Below are 18,874 nucleotides of genomic sequence, written 5' to 3'. Positions count from 1 at the left end.
AACAATTTCACGCAGCATATTGGTATATAGCAACTGTAAAATCTCAGTTCAAATACTTAAGTGCTTTGGAGACATTTGAATATTCTACTTTATGTGTTTGGATGCAAATTTAAATTGACCTTCACTGGAAAAATATACCCTGCCTCTCACTGTTAAAGCTCACTCTGAGTTATAGAAAGCTAACAGGGTTTTCTGTGTCCAGTAACCTATATGTAGATTGGGCCCTGTGTTCCTCCTTTATGCACACAAGCATGTTATCTATCAATCATGCATAAACACAATTAGAAAAAGTGTTTTATTTCAGATAAATCAGAGAAGTTAGTCATGCCATCAAGAATTTAAGCATGCTGAGTAGAAGAACTATATGAAGAGAAACTGCAACCAAGGGCACATGCATGTTTAGAGTTTCTCTTTTTACAGCTTTTATGCCAAAACTGTAAGATCCAAAAAGTGGACTTCAGAAAGGAATGGATGTTGTAGTTTACTGTTAGTTAGGCCCTGGAGTTTCTGACACTTGCTCTAGAATGAATAACATTACCAATAAGGTACTATAAATACATTTTATGTACTTCCCTATTCAAAAGATCTGGTTTATTATTTTCTGAAAATAAGCATATGAGTAAAGCAACAAACTAAAAGCCATAGAGAATTTTTTTCATGTGAATTGCCATTTATGACTCATTTACTGACTTGGAATGCAAAAGTGTAACACTATAAAGATTCTGAAAGGGCAATTAGACCATACGGGCCATAATCCAGTAGGGAGGAACCAAGCACGGAAATGGGCCCTTCCCTGTGCCAAATGTGTGCTTGAAGTGCTTCACCATTATGCTTCTGGCATTGGAATCATATGAGTATGCTTTCTTTGGAAACTGGCAGTAATATATAAAGCCTGAAATTACATTGCTGTTTTCGTTTGTTGAATTTTTTTTGCAGAAAAATATAGATTTTGTTTGAAAAAATAGGTAGTCTGAAAATAACATCAGCAAAGGTGTTTTGTTTTTTTTTAATTCATTGTTCACTATATTTAGAGGTTTGTTTTATTTCCCCCCCAAACCAATAGGGCAACCCAATGGATCCCATGGTAATGAAAAGACCTCAGTTGTTTGCAGTGGGAAACAGTCCTCACACCCAGACCCAGCCAAGCAGTCCGTATCCAGGGCAGTCATATGGACCTCCAGGACCACAGCGCTTTCCAATGGGAATGCAAGGCCGGACTTCAGGTTCCATGGGAGGGATGCAATATCCACAGCAACAGGTTTGTAAAGAGATGTTATATACCATTCCCTTTCTTCTCTTCTCTTCTTACTGTGTGTTCTCTTTAATTTAATAATACAGTAGAGTCTCACTTATCCAACCTTTGCTTATCCAACGTTCTGGATTATCCAATGCATTTTTCCGTCTGCCCAGATCCACAGCTGTTTCTCTAGGCAGCAAGTTACAGATTTAACTTCCAACAGTGTTGTTACTGCAAGTTCATTTTATGCAATTCTAATTTTATTTGTAGTCAAATTGTTAGTAGCCCATGTTTTTATAGTCAATGTATTCAATACATTGCAATGTTTTGATGCTAAATTCGTTAACACAGTAATTACTACATAACGTTACCATGTATTCAACTGCTTTTTCTGTCAGTTTGTTGTAAAACATGACATTTTGGTGATTAATTTGTAAAATCATAATGTAATTTGACATTTAAAAGGCTTTTCCTTTATCCCTCCTTATTATTCAACATTTTCGCTTATCCAACGTTCTGCCGGCCCGTTTATGTTGGATAAGCAAGACTCTATTGTACTTAGGTCAAAGAAGTGTATGAGATTGAAGTATTCTTTTGAGGAGGCATTAAAGCACGGGGGCGGGCAGGCTTGCAAGATATATTTTTTATTTATTTGCTTCCTTAATTTTATTTCTTTTGTCAGGTTTAACGTGTTTTGGGGAAGAGAGAAGCTATTTATCAAAAAGCTTCTCTTGCTTTGCAGACTTTGCTGTTCACCTGTCATAAAAGTTCTGCTATGAACAGTTTCTGCAGGTTGAAGAGTACAGATTTACTGAAATACTGAAGTAAAACACCAGGCCTTCTTTATCCTGTTTTCAGAGGTTGCAGGGCCAAAATCTGAACAAGGGGAAAGGCAATTGTGATGTCACAGCAGCATAGCAGGCAGGAGCTGAGAGAGGCAGTAGAACTGCTTCTGGACCTAGATGACTGTAGAATTGAACATAAGGACGATTTGAATAAATGGACCCAGAATAGAGATAGAGCCCAGCCAACCCGGTAACACGACAACAAAGAGAAAGCAGAACAGAAATGATGTAACATTTGTTACCCTTCTTACAAGAATTTTTTTTCTGCATAGCCTTAGCTAAAATGATATATGGGGAGTTCTTCCAGTTGTAGCGCTTTGCTGCAAGAACCATGATGTGCACAAGTATAGACAGCGGCTTCTTCTCCATCCCACCTCCTTTTTCTGGCATTTTAATGTGCTAATGTTGTGAAACACACACACATACAAACAAACGCATTTGTGTTAAGCCATTTGAGACCTGGAGCTAGCTGAGAAGAGGGGAGTGGGGGTGGGGAGGTGGGTGATGAAAAAAGTTCACGCACACGGATCAAAATTACATTCTGTTCACCCTAAGATATGCCCCCCGCCTGAAGGCCCAGCGAGATGTAACAAATCACTGAGATCCCAGCTGGTGTCTTATGAGATTACAATTCTAGTTAAAACAGTATTACTCTGTATGAAACTATTGTTAAAAATCTGTTTATTTTTGACAGGGTGGTTTGTGTCCTCAGTGTGTGTACATATTTTTTCTCTTAGCACAGTGGAACATATTCCATCTCCACATCAGAAGACATGTACATTAAATGGATATCTTCTAGGCTATTAGGCTTTTCTGTTGATGGCAACTTTTTTCTGTCATATCTCAGAGGGTTAATTACTTACACTCTCAGCATATATTAGTGAGGATGCAGCCATTGTTTTTGAATGGATATAATAGATGAAGGTTACCCAGAGACTATGCTGACAAATCTCTGATCAGGCTTGTTATTGAAGTCTGTGCTCTGTTGTAGGCACAAAGCTGTATTGATAAAGAAGAGAAAACAGCATTTTGTCTCTACATGTGGCTAACGAGAATTAATTTTCCTTTATTATTTGATGTTAAATATAACAAAGATGGAAAATAATGATCTGCCAGGGAACTTTATTTGTTACATTGGCATAGAATAGTCAACAAGTGGCTAATTAGCTTGTGTATGTTCACTGTTTTGCTGAGGTATGATGTTTCTTCTTCTGAAAACATGGACCACATGTGTTGCATAAATATAAGCTTATATTACCATAAAGATAAAGTTGCTTGTGATTATGGAACAAATTGAACCAGTCAGTGTGAGGTTTATGTTGCCAGGATTGCAGTAATAGAGCTTACTGCTTTGGAAATGGGCAGTTTAGTGGAATGATGGCATGGAACTTGTTTTGGTAGCTGAGTGGCATTATTGCAAATGACAGGTTTTGAGGAGTGTTACCTGACTGTTACTTGGAAGCAAAGGAGAGGAGAGACTTTAGTCAGTGATTTAATTAGAGTTCTTGCATATTTAACCAAGCGTGCTCTTTATTTTTAAAAATAATTTTGTTATTTGACATTTAAAGACTACTGCTCCATTTTTCACTTGCAAATTGTAGGCTAATTGTAAAATAGCCATCAGAAGGCAGCGATCTGGCACAATGATTGGCTGCAGGCCCTATTTGTCTTTTTGCAGCATTAATAAAATTGGCTGAGAAATATTATGGCTATGACTACTAATACTCTGTGGGGAAGTAGTAAGAGGATAATTGCAACATTGAATTTTTATTGAAGGGACATCAACAGCTAGAAATGATTACACTTTGGATGGGCTCCAGATTTTCATGTGTTTAGTTTGTGAACCTCTAATGATCTGAATCCAGTTATTTTCTTATTGCTTGTATATTGTTGCCTTTATAAAAAGGATAAAAAATGTGTTAATATGGTATTGCCAGTTACATTGTCAGTGTGCTAAGTTGTTTATGGCTAAGTGTAAATAATAAGTGGGTTAAGATTTCCATAGGTCGATATTTAAATGCATTTTGCCTTTTATAAGCTACATAAAACCTACTTACTCAGAAAGACATGTTCTAGATAGAGTATGGTATCAGAAAAGTGTACCTACAATGAAATATCATGTATGTGTAGTAGCATCCAAAGCTCTTCTTCCTCGAGGTAGGAGTCTGGTCAGAAATAGTCTCCCTGAGAGACATCTGGCAGGTATCTTAAAGATCAGGTTATCTATCAGCCTGACTGAACTGTGCCTTCATACATTTCCTCCAATGTATGGACAGTTTTGCTGCCAGAGAAAGGATGTTTATACCTGTAACATCTCTCTGTACTCAAACTTTTTCTGCTCTACATGAGAACCCACAAGCATAGTTCATTGGGTTGCTGTTAATTTTCCGGTCTGTATGGCCATGTTCCAGAAGCATTCTCTCCTGACATCAGGAGAGAATACTTCTGGAACATGGCCATATAGCCCAGAAAACTCACAGCAACCCATTGATTCTGGCCATGAAAGCCTTCGACAACACATAGTTAACATTTTTGTTTCTTGGAGGATCAGTACTTTTGCAAATCCTTAAATATATTCATACCTTCCTTTGTGAATGGATCATGCAGTTTCTTTTTCCTAACAGCACAAGTATACTCAGAAACACAAGGGATGGCAGAACAGGTCTATTGATGATCACTTGTACATCTAGGCAACATATAATATAAGGCAAAATGATTTTTGTTCAAGAATGTTCGGTGTAATTATATAGAATGTCAAACAAAGATTAAAACAGAGTACAATTCTTTCACTTCTTTTATCTGTCATGCCATCCTGTAACGCTGGAATGGTTGGTATAATGTGCCATGTTCTAACAAGCAGACTGGCATGTGCATATCTGCATATGTGTAAATATATTTGTAAAGTAATAGCAGTTTGCAAGATACTAACATGCTGCATGTATTCTTGCAACAACTGACAGTCTCACCTGGTGACCACACTGCAAAATTAACCAGCCCAGTTGCTAAAATCAGATACAGTAGAGTCTCACTTATCCAACACTCACTTATCCAACATTCTGGATTATCCAAGGCATTTTTGGAATCGATGTTTTCAATATATCGTGATATTTTGGTGCTAAATTCATAAATACAGTAATTACTACATAGCATTACTGCGTATTGGACTACTTTTTCTGCCAAATTTGTTGTCTAACATGATGTTTTGGTGCTTCATTTGTAAAATTGTAACCTAATTTGATGTTTAATAGGCTTTTCCTTAATCCCTCCTTATTATCCAACATATTCGCTTATCCAACATTCTGCCGGCCCATTTATTTTGGATAAGTGAGACTCTACTGTATTAGCTTTCAATTTTGAATATTTATTTTAAAAAGTATGAACCAAAAATGTTGGTTTTTCTTATCAAACGTGTGTGCAGGTGCCTTCATGTCACTTGTCAAGTTATGACAACCTCATGTGTTTCCTAGGGCAAGGAATATTTATTTATTTATTTAAACATTTATATTCTGCCCTTCTCACTCTGAACAGGACTGAGGACCAAGCACAACATATATATGGCAAACATTCAATGCCAGAACATAAAATAAACCATAAATATACATAAATACTAAAATCAGTTATCTTAACATTAAAACTATTATTTAAAACCATCACAAGTCAACCATATACTACTGAGAATACTCAGTAGTGGGTTGCCATTGCTTCTTCTAATCTATATACTATAGTACCTGATGTTCATTGGTGGTCTCCCATTCAAGTACTAACCTGAGATGATCAGATAGAATTTGATTTATTTAATACTTGTATATTTTGGCATTGAATGTTTGTAATTTATTACATTGCTGGAAACAGCCCTGAGTCCCCTTGGGGAGAATAGGACAGATTATAAATAAAGTGTTGTTGTTGTTGTTGTTAGTGCCTTTTGGTCGCTGAGGACAAAATCCTAATGCTTTTAAGTCACTGAGGACAAAATTTAATCAAACTAGATTTTGCAAATAATTAAACATTGAATTAAATCTGTTCCAATGTGTCAAAGCCTGCATGAGGATCTTGAAATTTTCTTTGACAAACTTAGAGCATTCTTGAAGTTGATCATGTGTATCCTGTGTAGGCTGGCAATTCACCAAGGAGAACAGTTAGGTACATTGTCTAGCATTATAGAAGATTAGTAACAGCTGCAGTTTGAAAAGATGTATCGATCCAAAATTTCTCACTTGGGTCCTAATAATAGTTGACTGTGGTACACATATGTTATTAAAGACAAGTGTGTTACATAACTCTAAGGGCACATTTATAATGCAATTTGGAACTGGTTTGCTTGGAGTTGGCTTGATGCCAGGAAGGCGATTACATGTACCATGGATCCTGGCCTCAAACTAGTCTGTGGAGTTTCCCCCTTATTTCCAGGAGAGATGCTTAACAGCATTCCAGAGGCATTGGGGGCGGGGGGGGGGGGGGGGAGTTCAGATTGGAGGTAATCTATTACACCTCCCAAGATGTCAATTAGTCCCCTGCTGCCCAGCCATGCCCTTGGAGCATTTCTTGGCAGCCCCCTCAGTCCTTCATTCTGAATCCTACAAAGTAGTGTCTACAATGTAGTCTGCATTCTGTGGAGCCAATTTTGCCCTGGTATCTGGAATATATTGGGATCTGCTACAGAGCATTGTAGAGTTTAATTCAGACTTTCTTACAACTGTCTTTAACGCACTGTATACTCTTTAATCTGCACTGCAGCATGCATTTGCAGTATCTGTTTTGTGGCTGCTGCAATTTCAGTTCAGCTGGGACTTAAGGCTTGTGAATGTGTAGTTTAAAGTGAAGTGTGTTATACTAAAAGCACTTCAAGACATTTTTTACTCCTTTCCGTGACACATTTATCTGGACAAGATAAATGTGTCTTGAAATAAAATGTATTTCCGATCTAAAAGGAAAAAAATGAGGCAGAGTAAGGGACAAAAATTATTATTGAGGATAGAATAGGCAAGGGGCTTGGCACCTGGTTGGTGCTTTTTTGTTTTAAATTATTTCTTTGCTTATTGTTGTTGTCTGCCTTCACGTAGTTTATATATAGTGATCATGGTGCTTTCTTGGCAAGACAGTTCTTGGCTTTGCCTTCCTCTGAGGCTGAGAGAATGTGACATGACCACAGTCAATCAGTGGGTTTCCAGGGCCAAATGGGCTCGAGTGTTATCAATATGCTGACGACACTCAGCTTGTGTTAAAGATGGAAGGCCAACCGGAGTCTGTACCCGACAGTTTTCACCAGTGCCTTGAGGCCATTATTGGATGGTTGCGTTCCAGTAGGTTGAGGGTGAATCCAGCAAAGACGGAGATCCTATGGCTGGGCCGACCGGGCAGTGGGGATATCCAGTTGCCAACCCTGGATGGCGAAGTGCTACGCCCGTCTTCACTAGTAAAGAGTCTGGGAGTCCTCTTGGACCCTTCACTGACGATGGAGGCCCAGGTCTCCGCCGTTACCAAAACTGCCTTTTTTCATCTTCGGCAGGCTAGAGGGCTAGCCCCCTATCTATCTAGGGACAACCTGGCTACAGTGATCCAGGCTACAGTCATCTCGAGACTGGATTACTGTAATGCCCTTTACATTGGCCTTCCTGTGTCGGTGATTCGGAAGCTCAAATTGGTGCAAAATGCAGCTGCCCGGCTCCTTGCGGGAGTCCCGATAAGATGCCACATAACACCAATCTAACGGCAGCTGCACTGGTTACCAATTGAGCACCGGATCACTTTCAAAGTGATGGTGCTTACCTTTAAGGCCTTACATGGTCCAGGGCCGATGTACCTGAGGGACCGCCTCACCCCCTACAAACCCCAGAGATCCCTCCGTTCTGAGGACCAAGACCTGCTGGAAGTCCCCAGTTTTAAGACCTTGCGTCTAACTGCAACTAGACGCAGAGCCTTTTCAGTAGTGGCGCCATCTCTGTGGAACACCTTGCCACCTGAAGTCCGTGCCTTGCGAGACTTGTTGGCCTTCCGTAGGGCATGTAAGACACACCTGTTTCGGCAGGCTTTTGAGTTCGGTTGCTGACGTTTTAAAAGGTGCTTTTAGGATGTTTTTAAGATGTTTTTTTAAAGATGTTTTTAAAATGTTTTTTAAATTGTTGATTTTAGCCGGTTCTTGTAAGCCGCTCCGAGCCCTAGGGGAGTGGCGGCATATAAGTTTGAAAAATAAATAAATAAATAAATAAATAAAATATGAACCGTGGTCTCCAGAGCCATAGTTGAACACTCTCAAGCCACTATGCCAGTTTGTCTCTCCATTCTTGATTATTGTGCTTTTAAAATAATGTATACTATAGTCATACCTGGATAAAGCCTAAGCTAACCTGACCTCAGGAGCCCTAGTGGCGAAGTGTGTTAAAGCACTGAGCTGCTGAACTTGCAGACTGAAAGGTCGCAGGTTCAAATCCTGGGAGTGGAGTGAGCGCCCACTGTTAGCTCCAGTTTCTGCCAACCTAACAGTTCGAAAACATGCCAATGATCAATAGGTACCACTCTGGCGGGAAGGTAATGGCACTCCATGCAGTCATGCCGGCCACATGACCTTGGAGATGTCTGCGGACAACGCCGGCTCTTCGGTTTAGAAATGGAGATGAGCACCAACCCCCAGAGTCAGACATGACTGGACTTAACGTCAGGGGAAACCTTTACCTTTACCAACCTGACCTAAGAAGGTAATTCTAATCCTATTTGCTTCAATGTAAATAAAAGTTACCTGGACTAGTATCTAGAATGAATGAGCAATCTGAATGTGTATTGATGCAGTCAGAACGATTGCATATTCATTAGCTCTGAAAACCAGGCCACATATTATTTATAGGCTTAACCAGTCTGTGTAGTTTTACAGTTTTCCTTGAAACTGATAGCAGTTTTGTGAGCTAACATGTAGCCACAGAGATAGAATTAAAGGTTTGAAAATATCCTCGATGTATATATGTATTTTTCTATTAATGCTAAAATGCTTTGTTCTATTAAAAAAACCTAAGCCCTTTGTGTTTCTTGGAAAGATTTTGTCAATGCTTGGTGTGTTTATTTGTGTATGTGTGTGTATGTATGTATGTATGTATATACATACACACACACACACAAATATGTATACACATTTATTTGTATATACATGCATTAAGGGTGGAGTCAGAAGATATGTGTCATTACGTTCAAATATGAAAATCACTTTCCCTGAGATTCTCTTGCCAGGCAATAGAGCTCTACTGTCCATCAAACCAGTAGCTGGCTCTCTTGAAAGCAAGTTAGTGCTTCTCTAAAAGCAAACCATCTATGAGACGCCCATTCCCAAAGAAATCAGCTTTTCTCTCGACCAGATTTTTTTTAATGGACAGTGAAAGCTGCACTATTTCACTTAGCCATTGATACATTTTAATGTTGCCCTTATTTATGTTTTGAAGATTATTATATTTCTGTTTAGTTGTTGTTGAGATATGCTGACAATATTGTATTTTTTTGAGCAATTGTATTTCTTTGGGCCTCCTGATAAATAGAAACACAACCTATAAATAGGAACAGCAACAAGTAATGATGACAGTTTTCTCAAAAAGTCATCAGCCCACCTTGTCGTATATCAGTAAATATGTTTGAAACGAAGTACATCACTTGGCCTCTGATCCCTACTTTTATTCAGTTAGTCATATTATGGAGTAAGTGGTAGTTTAGAACATGCATTGAAGTTTATATGCCTGCTATATTGGAATATCATTTTATTTTGTGAATGCATTATTGGATTCTTCTATATATATAAAAGAGTGATGGAATCCTGGCAACCGACAAAACAACAAAACTACAGTCCCCCCAACCTCGAAATTTGACAACACAACCCATCATCTACGCCTCTGCTAAGGCTAAGCTCTGCCCACTTGGTCTCCTAGCAACCCACTCAGCCCAGGGGACAGGCAGAGTTAGGCCTCTTCCACACTGCCTATAAAATACAGATTATCAGATTTTAACTGGATTATATGGCAGTGTAGACTCAAAGCCCTTCCACAGAGCTATATAACCCATTTATAATCTTATATTATCTACTTTGAACTGGATTATATTGACTCCACACTGCCATATAATCCACTTCAGTGTGCATTTTATCCAGCTGGGTAGAAGGGGGCTCATGTAATCCAGTTCTAAACAGATAATATAAGATTATCAATATACAGTAGAGTCTCACTTATCCAACATAAACAGGCCGGCAGAACGTTGGATAAGTGAATATGTTGGATAATAAGAAGGGATTCAGGAAAAGCCGATTAAACATCAAATTAGGTAATGATTATACAAATTAAGCATCAAAACATCATGTTATACAACAAATTTGACAGAAAAAGTAGGTCAGTGCTCAGTAATGCTATGTTGTAATTACTGTATTTACAAATTTACCACCAAAATATCACAATGAATTTAAAACACTGACTACAAAAACATTGACTACTATAAGGCAGACTGTGTTGGATAATCCAGAACACTGGATAAATGAATTTTGGATAAGTGAGATTCTACTGTAATATGAAATAATTACCGTGATAGAATAATACAGAACAATATAATCTCTAAAACCAGGACAGCAAATAAAGAGCAGCACTCTGAAAGCAGGAAAATTGGAAATTCCACAAAGGAAACAATCAGGGCCAGCTAACACCTGCCAAGGAAGGATTCTTCCAGAAAGGAAGCTGACAATGGAGTGAAGCAGTGTGTATTACCAAAGTCATTATTATTACTATTTATTATTATTATTATTATTAATAATAATAATAATAATAATAATAATAATAATAATAATAATAATATTGTGTTGCTGTGAACCGTGAAAATGAATACAGTCTGGCTCCAAGTATTCAAAAACACTAAAATCAGAATATATAAAAATTACTGTGGTATAATAAAACAGAACAATACAATCTCTAAAATCAGAACACTAAATAAAGAACAACACTCTGAAAACATGGGAATTCCACACAGGAAACAATCAGGGCCAGCTAACACCTCCCAACAAAAAATTCACTCAGGGAGGAAACAGCCAGGCTTTAAAGCTGCACGGCCATGACATGCTAATCATTTCCCCTAATTACAGTATTCATTCAGGTTTGAATTGGGGGAGTGGACAGAGCCCCCACGGTTAGTCCCAGCTTCTGCTAACCCTAAAGTTCAAAAACATGGGAATGAGAGTAGATGAATAGGTACTGCTCCGGCGGGAAGGTAACAGCGCTCCATGCAGTCATTCCACATGACCTAGGAGGAATCTACGGACAACTCCAGCTCTTTGGCTTAGAAAGGGAGATGAGCACCAACCCCCAGAGTCAGACACGACTGGACTTAATGTCAGGGGAAAACCTTTACCCGTTACCTTAACTACCACCAATTCCTCAGTACTTTATTTCCCATACCACCATACTTCGCCACAGCAACGCGTAGCCAGGCACAGCTAGTATATTATAAAAGTGTTTTATAACAATGTAACAGATAGCTAATGTAGTTGTTCTCTGTTTTTTATATGTTCATACCTATTAACTTCAATTGTATACACATACAATTCTTAACCTCTTTCCTATTGAAAACATCATTCTTAAAAATCTTAAATTTTAATAGTTCTACGTTGTTTTTGTTTTGTACAAAAATAATCAATAGGCCATGATACGTTGAAACATTAGATTTTATTACTTTGCGAGATGTTTGAATTGATCCCATGATTTGTTCTGTAAAAGGACATGTTTTCATTTAAGTTTGTAAGCACTAATTCCAAAAGTAAGGACTCGTTCACTATTCTCCCTCCTCCTCTTTGAAATGCATTATCATAGTACAATGGTATAATCTCCCAGCCAGAAAATTGAACACTCTGCTATGGCAGCTGCTTCCACATCCCCACATCTTCCTGTCATTAAGCTTGGGAAAATATCGACAAAAAACTACTCACCGGAGAAAGAGAAACAGGAACTTAAACTACCTCACTTACTGATCAGTTTCCACCCCATTTTTTGAGCAACAATGAAGGCTCTACAAAACCATAAACTTTATTCTGGAAATTACCTGGCAAAATTTCTCATGTACTTTACCATACAAATAAAATACTTTAAAAAAGCTGTTGGTGAACACTTGAAGGCCTCTATTAAAATGGCGTGTTGATGTAAGTTGTTTTTGTACACAGAACCATAATACTTTTTTATTAGCCAAGGAGAAGAGTTTGTTGCCAATACAAATGCCATTCACATGTTTTCCTCAACATGACACCAGGTACAAAATCTAAGCCCTATGCAACTATTATTTATGTACAGGCAACTTGTGAAGAGAGGAATTTGTTTGTTCTTTCAGTTTTATTCTCACTTCTATTGCTCTCCATGTGTAAAAAAACAAGTCTGAATAGAGGAACTTTCCCTATTCATTGGGGGGGGGGGGGGAATCAAAGTTTGTGGCTTGATGGAGAGTATCCAGTATCTCCATGTGCTCCTGTGGAAAACAAAGTGAGAAAGTTACCAAAATCATAAACCTAGGACTGGAATATTTGAAACACCACATTTTAAACATTAAATTACAGTAGTCTCACTTATCCAACACTTGCTTATCCAACATTCTGGATTATCCAACGCATTTTTGTAGTCAATGTTTTCAGTACATCATGATATTTTGGTGCTAAATTTGTAAATACAGTAATTACTACATAGCATTACTGTGTATTGGACTACTTTTTCTCTCAAATTTGTTATATAACATGATGTTTTGGTGCTTAATTTGTAAAATCATAACCTAATTTAATGTTTAATAGGCTTTTCCTTAATCTCTCCTTATTATCCAACATATTCGCTTATCCAACATTCTGCCGACCCGTTTACGTTGGATAAGTGAGACTCTACTGTAGCTGCCTCTAGACTCCCCACACATTTTGATACATACTGACATTGGCATTTTAGCTTAAGCTGATGTGGATATTGGAAAGCCTAATCAGTGATGGCAGCCAAATTATGGAATTTTCTGTTGCTGAATTGCCGTCTTCTGGTAACCAGACATTGTCCATCCTCTTCTCTTAGAATTCTAATGGTATTTTATAGTCTTTCACCGGCCATAGTTCTATGTGGTATCTTATTTATTTATCTTATTTATTTCACTAATTTCTAGGGCTTTGTCAAGTGCCATTTGATTTATATTTTCATTGTTCTGTGTTTGGGTGGGAAAATAAAATAGTAAATGTCACACAAAAATTGACCACTAAGTGTAACTTAAATGTATGTAGCTTTGGTAACAACACAGAAAGAGATGGAGACAAAGAAATCATGTATTATGTTAAGCAGATCTGTGTGCTACAGTATTCACATATGAAGGTTTGGATAAATGAGAAGGGATGGTGGACAGAGGAAAAAATCACATATCTTGGGACTGGTTTACATGTCTCCCCACAAAACCACACCCATACTTACTGTGAATGAATGTACAACAATTTGAAACTCTGGAATACCCAGCATCTTTGGGACATTCTGAAAAGCTGGATCAGGTCTAGTTTGGCCTGATCCTCTGTCAGGATGTGAATTGACACCATCATTCTTTTTCTGCACTGGAAAGGGGATGGCTTGCACCCATGTTGCTGCCATTGCTACTCCTAGCCAGGCTGAGCACCTGGCCATCATCAGTTGCATCTATGAGCCCAGAATGGGGCATCCACACAACCAGCAAGAAGGAAATAAGATTAATCCCTTTCTTCTTGCTGTTTGTGCAGGTGCCTCATCCTGACATCAACCAAAGTGACTGCAGTGGCCAGATGTAGTGTTATAGTCACAAAGCAGGATTGTTGATTTTGTTAGGATTAGAATATTTTTTCCAAGGAGATAACAGATTTCTGTTTCCTGTCAATAGTATTAACAATATTATGGAAATAGTCTTGTATACTAGAGTTTAACCTGTTAAATGTCTGAGAAATCTTAAAGCACCCTAGGATGTCCCATGAAGGTATCCGTGTAGTGGATGAGACCCTTTGGCTGTAAATACATGATCATTCCATTTAGGATCCATTAAATGGCAATGTTGGAGAAGGAATAACAAATCCTGGATTTCTACTTACTTTAGTGTAATTTCAAGGCATCCCCTGCCTTGTACAGAAGCCAGAATTCATAACGTTTTATAAGTTAGATAAATAGGATCTAACTAGGGGTATGTTTGTATGCTGCTCATGCTGCTGGGAAATGTTTAGTGTTTTACTCTTTCTGTCTGATGCTAAGCCTCATTGACTAAATTGAAAAAGGCTGCTCATATCAGGATAAAGCTTTATATTGTATTGTCTCTTTTAGAATTATCCTTTCCATTAAGTATAATTCACTTTATAGAAGGAGGTGAGCATAGATTACAGATAATAATGGAATCAAATTTGATACAAAAAAGAAACTTTATGGTAGCTTAGCTCTACATCTTAACTGTGGTCATCCAACAATGTTTACTGAAGTAAATCTCTAAAGTAACACAATTGCATTATTATGGAAAATAGAAACATAATAATGATTTCTGTCTTCAAATGATACCAAGAATTGTAGGTTAAACCATAAATGCCTGCTGCACTGGGAGAATTTTTTAGTTAGATGACACGATACAATCAGGAATTGGCATTTGGACCAAAGCATACCCCTACATCTTCAAACATACATATTCTATTACAATTTGTATTTTTTGAGAATTTTGTTTCCAGTATTTGTGTTCTAGAGGCTCAAAGCCATTTTGATTTTGTTATAAGGGACACTAATTTACTACACCATTGTATAAAATGGGACTTGAGCATCCATGGATTTTGATATCAGTGGTGTGGGGGGACACCTGGAACCAAACTCCAGTAGATCTCACAGGCTTACTGTGAAGTTTTGCTGATCTGGCATCAGTGAGGACTAAGCTGTGCTTGAGCACTGTGTGCAGAAGCAACAGTTAACCTTGAAACCTCATTGCTACTCCCTCCTTTTCTTTTCTAATTGAGCTGTGAGGACATAAGAAACATCTGCCTTCTGGTTTGAAATATAAGATACTGTTCAGGCTGGGGAAACTCCCAATTTAAGCTGTGGTTTCTGTTTAAATCATTGCTGGCTCTAATACTTTTCTGTTTTTTAAATAGGCTTTTGTTGTTTCTCTCTTCACCTCATTTTTATGACATAGACCCACAGATTTAAAAGTAAAATCGTAGGTAGGTGTCAGACATACTATTCAATATTTTTCAATCTCAGTCATATCGGAATGGATATTCGAAACAATTTCCAGTTCTCACTATGAGGTGATTCTCTCTTGTGAAAAATAAGTAAGATCTGTTTGTGATGTTTATGAGAAGAGAGAGAACTGTATCACTTTTTTGCTTTTACTTGTTGCTTGAGACAACTTCATAAAACAATACAGTGAAACAAAATACTGAACCTATCATGTTCATCCTTCCTTAGAATGGCTACTTACATCTGTTTGCTAGTGTACTGCAAAATGACATCTCAGATTTGGTAATTTTATGTCTGCTGCTGCTTAGAAGGGAAGTCAAGCTTCATAAAATAGCCTACTGAAGTTTTAAACACTGTTAGCCATATCATCCAAATTTAGCAGTTGCTGTATAAATGTATCAGGTTACAAGAAACACAGAGTCCCAGACCTGATATTTGACTTTGTAATTATAATTTGTGTAAGTGGAGGAAGACCACATGAGAAGTAAACTTAAATCGTTGGGGGACGGAGGACATTTTTTCGGGGGGGGGGGGGAGAAAAAAATGTTACATTAGTTCTATTTAGAGATTCCAAGTCTCAATTTGTTCTGCTTTTTATGTGTATTAGGTGACTCACATTGACCCTCTACATTTCAGGAGGAGTTTTTAGGTAAGGAGTAATCAATACTATTAACCAGGGCTAACTCAGATTAGATAAGATTAGAAACAATCTGGTACTATTAAGGTGTTTACTTTAGAAAGTCAGTTTGTCACACATTTTTGTAATATTGAAAGGACCGTTTATTCAGAAAGTACGTGTAAATAGAATTCAAATATATTTATATATTTTAAAACATGTTTTTTATAAATGGAGCTGCAACCACAAGGAATACCTGAACGTCAAGAAACCTATTTGGTTTTGCCAAATGATTAAGGAGTAGGCAAAACAAAACAAAACTAGAGGAAATTATCAGTATTGCTAAGATTGACAATTATTTTGACTCTTCTGGGGCTGAACATAGTTTGTTTGTTTTTCTGCATTAGGATACCAACAGCTGAAGCAAGCCTAGTTAAATATAAATAGCTTGGGTGGCAAAGGCATTTGAAAGGATCAGTAGGCAATGTGGAAATACTTTTTTACCCTATTCCTGCAAATGCTCCTACTTGAATTTGAGTTAGTTCAGCAGACTGGTTTGTATGTTTGCCGTGTAAATTGTAAGATTGATTGAGTCTGTTGTAGCAAGAACGATCCTTTAGCATCTATTACACTGATGGCTAATTGCTAGACATCTAGTGATGTCCATCTGTCAAAGTGCAGATACTGTCGTCAGAACAATTTTCCTTTTCCTTTCTGCCCAATTCCATAGCTTTACTTTAGCAGTTGAGAATTCTTTGGAGCAGATAAGGAGATGTCAAGTATGGTATGGAAGGTAGAAAGAAGAAGAGCAGAGGAAGTAATGTTACATGAATTTGACTGTTGCTATAATCTTCTGTTGGTGAATGTGTTAATGTGTTCATTCTCTCTACTTTCCAAATTATAGAACAAATAACTTTCCTCATGATCTGTATTAGAAGTTCACAGTTTTAGGTTTGTATGGTTCACTGTTGAGATTTTGTTGCCTTTTATATTTTCAGGCTCTGTTTAATACTGTTACTTTAATTTTCTGGTTTGTATTTGTTGATTTACCATCTTGGAAGCTCACAAAATATACTAGAAGATCAGGGCCATGTAATTATGAAAAATAATATTATCTACTTAGGTAATCTTCAATTTAACTGCAGGGGTTCTGAAACTGTTCCATTGGAATATGCAGCCTCAACAAAATAAAATCAGAGAATATTCTATGTGCATATGTGTCTGTTGCTACAAGAAACATCAAAAGCAAATACAGGAAATAAGAAGTATATGTTTATTCACTTTCTTCACCAAAATTTAAAAAAATTAAAAGTGATGCTGAGTTGCATTTGTTTGCATATAGAGGCAGTCCCTGAGTTATGAACAAGAAAAGTTCTGTAGGTTTGTTCTTAAGTTGAATTTGTACATAAGTCGGAACAGGTACATTTTTATAAAGGTTTGGATAGCATAGGGAAGAGTCAACACCCTGTAATGTTTGTTTTGCTGTCTGCCCCGTTCAGAAGATTTCACCTCACTTCCTGAACCTCTGATAATTGGATTTTGAACATTTTAGCTTTTTGTGGAAACAAGGTTTGGTGATAAAACTTCAGTGGAGACCCCTTTTCCCCATGATAACCCTTTCAGGAGTGAATTTCCCTTCTTAGAAGTAGATTTCTCTCACTTCTTGTTGTTTCACCCCCGTTCTTAACTATGAGTTGTTTGCAAGTAGGATGTGTGTAACTTGATAACTGCCTGTATTTACTTTCCAGAGAACACTAACCACTTCAATTACTTCCCCAAAACTGCTAAACTTTGTCATCTGCCTCCTTTGATTTTTGTGAGAATAGCACCAGAGCCTGTCCATTTCCATGGGAAGAAGGCTTGAGTTTCCTTCCGTTACTTGTGTGATGCATCAGACTTATTCACAGAGATTGTCTGGTTATAGGGAGTGGTCAACCCTCCTATATAAGCAGCTCCACTGGCTACCAATAAGTTTCCGGGCCCAATTCAAGGTGCAGGTCATTACCTATAAAGCCCTAAACTGTTCAGGACCTGCTTATCTCCATGACTGCCTCCTCCCCTGTGAACCCACGCGGGCCTTGAGATTGTCTCTCGCTCCCACCTCCATCTCAGGCGCGGTTGGTGGGGACGAGGGAGAGGGCCTTCTCGGTGGTGGCCCCTCGGCTTTGGAACTCCCTCCCCAGGGAGATCAGGCTGGTTCTCTCCCTGTCCATTTTTCGTAAGGACCTTAAAACGTGGCTATTTTGAAGTGCTTTTAAATGAATAGTCACAGTTAGATGTTCAGTTGTTGCAGCCTTTGCACCTTATCAGTGTTCCTCCCTTGTTGATTTTAATCTCTAAATGAGACCTACCTGTCTTCCTTGATCGTCTATATTTTATCCTGAGCCTTACGTGGAATCTGTATAATTTTACCTCTATATATTTTGCACTATGCTCAGATGACTTGATATGTTTATGTTTTATACTGTTTATAGGTTTTATTTTTTAAATTGGTTTTAATTTATGTTTGTTTTAATGTATGTTGATATCAGGCTTGTCCCCCATGTGAGCCGTCCCGAGTCCCCCTGGGGAGATGGGAGCGTGATATAAAAATAAAATTATTATTATTATTATTATTATTGTCCTTATTACAAAGTTACACATACAGTCAATCCTCCGTTTTCACTGGTTCTGCATCCACAGATTCCACCATGCATGTTTTAAAATTTCTTTTTTCTCAAAAAAATCAAATATGGATTTTGCTATTTTATATCATGGGCACCATTTTACTATGTCATCTGCATAATGGAACTTGACCATCCACAGAGTTTGGTATCTACATGGGATCCTGGAACCAAACTCCACTGTATATCAATGTTTTTCTAAGGTATCTGTGCAGATAGAATGCTGTTTCCTTTCTAATAGTTGTTCAAAAATTGCAAGCCAACTTTAAAAATATTTTCTTGAGCTTCTTCCTTTCTGTAATAAACACAGTTGCCCCCCCTTCCAC

General features: G+C 37.8%; 1 protein-coding gene and 1 non-coding gene across 10 annotated transcripts in view; both read left to right on the top strand.

Moving 5' to 3' along the window:
- The window catches only part of arid1b (AT-rich interaction domain 1B), a 473,172-nt gene that overhangs the window by 40,493 nt on the left and 413,805 nt on the right, over nucleotides 1-18,874 (top strand). For all 9 annotated transcript variants that reach the window (XM_062968971.1, XM_008123592.3, XM_008123599.3 and 6 more), the window contains exon 2: nucleotides 1,064-1,258. In XM_062968971.1, the coding sequence (XP_062825041.1) occupies nucleotides 1,064-1,258 (195 nt within the window). The remainder of the gene's footprint in view (nucleotides 1-1,063; nucleotides 1,259-18,874) is intronic.
- On the top strand, nucleotides 13,734-13,823 carry mir5396b (microRNA mir-5396b). The gene has a single exon (NR_163052.1). It is a non-coding gene; the product is annotated as a microRNA mir-5396b (primary transcript).

This window comes from Anolis carolinensis, chromosome 1, assembly GCF_035594765.1.
Source record: "Anolis carolinensis isolate JA03-04 chromosome 1, rAnoCar3.1.pri, whole genome shotgun sequence".
Lineage (NCBI taxonomy): Eukaryota > Metazoa > Chordata > Lepidosauria > Squamata > Dactyloidae > Anolis > Anolis carolinensis.
Note: the sequence above shows the minus strand (reverse complement) of the source record. Positions and strands in the feature narration are given on the sequence as shown.